The following is a 6,000-nucleotide window of genomic DNA, read 5'->3' as shown; positions in this document are numbered from 1 at the left end:
CTGAGCAAGAGCGAGACCCCGTCTCTACTAAAAATAGAAAGAAATTAATCGGACAACTAAAAATATATAGAAAAAATTAGCCGGACATGGTGGTGGATGCCTGTAGTCCCAGCTACTCGGGAGGCTGAGGCAGTAGGATCGCCTGAGCCCAGGAGTTTGAGGTTGCTGTGAGCTAGGATGACGCCACGGCACTCTAGGCCGGGCAACACAGTTGAGACTCTGTCTCAAAAAAAAAACAACAATTCAGTAAGGACATAAGTACTTTTTTGCTGTTAAACACATTGTGCTGATTGTCCTGTTATATAATTTCACTGAGAAAGGCAATAGTTTTATAATTCCCATGGACTAGGGACTTTGCTAGTAAGTCCTTCATGAAAGACACAGCAGCCTCTCCCACCGTTGAATGGGGCTAACAATTCTTGTTAACAGCAAGAATTTCCTGGGAAATTCCTTCAACAGGTATTTTTCTCAACCACTGTGTTTTGGGGGTTGAGGAGCATTTTCTGGGCCTCTAGATCATGTTCAGGAATATAACAAAAGCGGGGTCTGCTGATAATTTCAAGTATCCTTCAGTCTTACCACGTGAAAGCATACATACATACATACACACACATATACATATACATACATACATACATAGATGTAGTGATGATGTCTTTCACTGCATTTCCATCTTTTCTCTGACTTGAACACTGTTTCCCTTAGCTTTGTATTAACTTCTTTGGCAGTTGATAAAGACTAGAAACATTTGTCTTTCTTTCCTGGGGATAGATGGTTTTGCATTTTCCTATCTTGATCCTCTTTGTGTGGCTCTGAAACTTTTTGATGTGCCCATTTTCAAGATGCTAAAAGCATTTGTATTTATGGCTAGATACAGAGGAACAGAGAATAAGCTTTTTTCTAGGAGAGAGGTAGAGGAAGGGTTTGAGTTGGAAGCAAAAGAGGAGGTATGGGGATCTCATGTTTGCAACCTCTGGTTGAGCCATGGGTTGGGGAGACGTTGGCCTCTTTCCTCAATGGTCTGTGTCTGGTTCAATAGAACAGCATTTCCCTTAAGAAAGGACTTCTGGTTTGGTAATCTAGTTTGAACCAAAGAGCCTGCCTCCAGAATCATGTGGACCTACCTTTCTTCTCATTTGAGTTCTTCAAAGTTTAGTTTTCATGGACCTTCTAGATGCACTTTGCAATTCAAATAGCAAGAAAGTTCACAAAGAAGTCTTCAGGTCACATGTGTGGAGTTTTGTTGTTGCTGTTGTTTTTATCTCCAAGATTAAAAGGCTTTTCACAGAAACAGAGGTGATGGGAAGTGGGTAGGAATAGTCCCCCTAGGCCATGGTAATTAAAACAGGAAATAGAATAAAAATTAAACATTCTAATAAAGCTTAAAACTCCTTTTCAGAATGTACTGGCCTCTTTGCAAGCTATTATCACAGAACAGTTGGAGTCCTTTTTCCACAGTTAAGTTGGTTAGTTACCACCTTTGCTGGCTCTTAGCAGTACTCATTAAAGACAGGGAAACTTCATTAGGCTTAACTCAACTAAATAAATTGACCTTTTAGATTAAATTCGTTCTCTGAATTTGCACAACCAAATAATTACCTATGGTAAATTACCTTCATTGTATGTATACCTATAAAAATGTAGTATCAAACAGACTTTTACAGTATTCCCAGTGGGGGTCAGGAAGCTTACATTGATTTCATGAGCAGCTTTTGGGGTTATATCCAAAAGTGCTTCTGATACTTTTATTATGAAGAGACTTAAATAATGCTATAATAAGGTATAGTGACTTGCACCAGCAATATTTGCCCATTTTTAAGTAGAACTTAAATAAAAAATACTCTATAAATGTTTATATCATTATATTTTCTCTCTATCAGTTACTTTTTTTAAAAAAAATCACAACCTACTATTTTCTTGTGCCTTTCCCAAAAGGTCAGGTATATGATTAGTCTCAATACTGTCAGTTAAAAAAAAAATCCTTTTAAGTAGTTTTACCTGCTGAAGACAGGGCCTGGGATATTTTTTACTGTAAGAAATTAATTATCTGAAAACAACCTAAACTTTCATCCATAGGGAGCTAATCACATAAAGTATGGTGTATACAATACAGTGGAATACTATGCAGCCATAAAAAAGAATGATCTGTACTGATATGGAATGATCTCTAGGCTATATTTTTTTAAGTGGGTAAAAAAAAACAAGGTGCAGAACAATGTGCATATTATGATTTGTGTTAAAAAAAAGATATATGTGTCTGTATGTTTTATGTATGCATAGATATCACTGAAGAGATACATAAGAGACTGATATTTTTGTTCCCTCTGGAACATGGCGCTGGGTAGCTCGGGAACAAGCGTGAGACGAAGGCTTTTGCCTTTATACCCTTAGTACCACTTGAATTTGGAACCAAGGAAATGTGTTACCCATTCAAAAAGTAAACACACAGAATTAACATTTAAATAAATAAATAATGGATTCTTATAATAACCTTCAAAAAACAAAACTGACTGGGCACAGTGGCTCATGCCTGCAACCCTAGCACTCTGGGAGGCCAAGGTGGGAGCATCGCTTGAGGCCAGGAGTTGGAGACCAGCCTGAGCAAGAGTGAGACTGTGTCTCTACTAAAAATAGAAAAATCAGCTAGGTATAGTGGCATGTGCCTGTAGTCCCAGCTACTTGGGAGGCTGAGGCAGGAGGATCGCTTGAGCCCAGGAATTTGAGGTTGCAGTGAGCTATGATGACACTATTGCACTCTAGGCCAGGTGACAGAGGGAGACTCTGTCTCCAAAAACCAAACCAAACCAAACCCAATTATCTAGAGTAGCGCTATCCAACAGAACTGTCTGTTATATGGGAATGTTGTAAATCTGCACCATCCAATACAGTAGCCACTAACCATGTGTGTGGCTTTTGAACACTTGAAAAATGACTTGTGCAACTGAAGAGGTAAATTTTTAATTTAAGTTTAAAAAGCCTCTCTGGCTAGGGCCTACCACACTGAGCACATAGATCTCAAGTACATGGCTTAGAATATCTTTTCTGTGTAGACCTAACTAAGGATTTAGATTTGTTTTAGAAGAAATAATTATTATTTAGGCTCTCTGGGTAAAATTTATTACTATAAATCCAAGAAAATGCCTACATTTTCTTCTTGTCCTTGAATTTAATGCCATTCACATATTTTTTGAAATGAGGGACTATTAGATTTAAAAATCCTCTTTCTTCCTCAGGAAAATCATTTTTATGGACACTTTGTCTTTTTGTGGTCTTACTTGGAAGCAGCCTACTCTTGGTAGGTGATTTTCTCATCTTGAACACAAACCTTCCTTACATGTCCCCTGCCCTCTAGTTTGACGTACCAGGCACTTTGTTCTCGAGCCCAGCAGCTGTTGTGAGATGAGGGGACAGTTTGCATTCTTAGCCAACAGCTGCCAGAAGGATTTCTAATCTGGATTTGGCAGGAAATAGCACACAAGTGGAAGCCAAGTTAAAAGAAGCTTGAAAAATAAACAGAATGACTGTGGATGCCACTTAATATACAGTCCATTTTCTGCTGAAGATTGTCCTAGTAATTTGTTAACATGACTGCACTGTGAGCCCTTCCAGGGCAGGGCTGTATCTAGTCATCTTTAAAATCCAGGCTCTAGTCCAGGGCCTGGAATATGCTAGTAGGAGGTTATTGTACTTGTTACTATTTTTTAAATAATTGACTACACTGCAAATTTGTTTAATTGATTTAGTTGCTAGCTTAAAACCGTTGTTCATCCAATGTAAAGTAGTTGTAGATAATTAGTGGTTATGGGTCCCTCCTCTCTCCTCCTTTCTGCTACATAATATCTCCCATCCTCTGCTCTACAGTAAGACATTTTGAACATTCCCTAAACATTATTTATTCATCCATTCTGCAAACAAGCATATTTTTGTTGTAGGCAGGGAATAAGCACATCCTAATTCAGTCTGTCTTTTCTACAAAGTAAGACGTTTCAGAAGGTGATGGTTTGGGTATAAACATGGTACCTTTTTAACTGAAGGCAAAAATTCTTCAGATTGGAATATCAAATAAATGAGTTTTTGTCTCTAAAGAGAAAATTTTACAGAATTCTTACCTTTGGGTTACCAATTCTCTTTTCTATCAAATTCTGCATTCTCTAGAAGACCCAAGAAGCCCCAACCCCATAGACTCCTCCAATGTGGAAGGTGTCGAGTGTTGTCCATGCTGAGGGGGTCTGACCACTAATGGGCCTGTGCTAAGTGGTATTTGGTTTTCGTTGCAGACCTTCACCGCCTGGTGTAACTCCCACCTAAGGAAAGCTGGCACCCAGATTGAGAACATCGAGGAAGACTTCAGGAATGGCCTTAAGCTCATGCTGCTTTTGGAAGTCATCTCAGGTTGGTATTAATATACCCCAGTCCTATATTTTTATGTGTAATCAGTAGGTAAGCGTCTATTTGAAGATGATTACATCAAAAGTTCTCCTTGAACTTGGCTAGGTGAGAACATGGTATTATTGGCAAAGAAAACCTTTCCAGAGAGCAATCTGCCTGGAGTTATTTTTCTGTTCTAAAGACGGAGTGAATTCTGTTTAAAATTGACTTATTAAAATAATGTTTATGCCACCTACCTCGAAACAAAATAAGAGAAGAAAAAATGGCATTTACTTGACTACCCACCATGCTGCTCTCTCTACTCTTGGTCTAGTTAGTGTGTATTCCAGAAATCATCTTGTATCCAAAAAGCCAATGTACATGCTAGTGTAACTCTGAACATATGAAGTAAAATCTCAGTGAGGTTATAATTTGCCCTGAATTTCAGTTGGCTGATGTAAACTTTGGACCAGAGAGTGGATCACTTTTGAGGAAGTGTGACTGGGAGGGGTGAGGGCAGAACTGCCCTGATCCATATATCTTCATAATCAGACGTCAAAGACAAGCCCTGGCAGCCACCTCTGGGTATGAACTAGGCATCCTGATTTCCTCCAACAGCTAGCCAGCAACTCCGAATGCTCCAGGGACACTAACCAGCTTCTCTATTTACTCATATGTAAGTTGGATCATGGGCCAAACTGGACTCACCCTGCAGATCCAAAAAGCATATGGCCTTAATAGTATGGTTGCCCAATGATCCATTTGATCCTGCAAGGTTTTTTTAGGTTAGTGTTCCTTCTTTACTGTGATGTAGGGAAACCGGGCACACGTCAGAAATAGTCACATAACCATTTCTGTTTAAGGAAAGCGTGGACTCTGAATTTTGGCATCTTGATTCCTCATAAGGGGTCGCTCTCTCTGATTGCACTATTCTCTTTTCACCCATCAGGGGAAAGGCTGCCCAAACCTGACCGAGGAAAAATGCGGTTCCACAAAATTGCTAATGTCAACAAAGCTTTGGATTACATAGCCAGCAAAGGGGTGAAACTGGTGTCCATCGGGGCGGAAGGTAAGAGGTGTGATGGGGTAACCCTGTCTGCCAGTCTGACCTCCCAGCAGAGGTGCAGCCTGTGACTTGAGTTCTCTACTTCCTCTTTCCCTTCCACCTTTTACCATGCCCACCTTGTGTCTGGCTCTCTGCTAGGTGCTGCGTGGGTGGCAATGAGAACAAATGGTACCATGAGTGGGAGACCAGGCTCTAGAGGTTATTTGCAAAGAATAGATTCCCATATAACACTGTCTTCTTCAGACCACTTACAGGAAGGAGAAAGAACTTATACAAGCCAATGACTCTTAATAAGAGCAATTAATAGGAATGAAGTGGCCTCTTTGTTCTTGGTGGCAGATTTGGGAATCTGGTGAGGTCCATAGGAGCTGCAACTACCTGCATCTCATTGTGCACAACTGCTGAGTCCTGCTATCTGCCAGCTGGGAAGTGCTGTAAGAAGGATCAGGATGAAGATGAGACTGTGTTCTCTTTATTTGATTATTTAAAACCTTAGCTCATCTAGTCTTAAAACTTTGGAAACTCCTGGGTGGTTTTCAGTGATAATGCATATGCAAGATTTGTGC

General features: G+C 39.9%; 1 protein-coding gene across 1 annotated transcript in view; it reads left to right on the top strand.

Annotated features, from left to right (window-relative positions):
• The window catches only part of ACTN2 (actinin, alpha 2), an 85,376-nt gene that overhangs the window by 22,024 nt on the left and 57,352 nt on the right, over positions 1 to 6,000 (top strand). Inside the window, exons 2-3 of the mRNA XM_012660155.1 lie at positions 4,278 to 4,392; positions 5,318 to 5,437. Coding sequence (XP_012515609.1) covers positions 4,278 to 4,392; positions 5,318 to 5,437 — 235 coding nt within the window. The remainder of the gene's footprint in view (positions 1 to 4,277; positions 4,393 to 5,317; positions 5,438 to 6,000) is intronic.

This window comes from Propithecus coquereli, unplaced genomic scaffold (assembly GCF_000956105.1).
Source record: "Propithecus coquereli isolate 6110/MARCELLA unplaced genomic scaffold, Pcoq_1.0 Scaffold66, whole genome shotgun sequence".
Classification (NCBI taxonomy): domain Eukaryota; kingdom Metazoa; phylum Chordata; class Mammalia; order Primates; family Indriidae; genus Propithecus; species Propithecus coquereli.
This window is presented reverse-complemented; position numbering and strand designations above follow the sequence as displayed.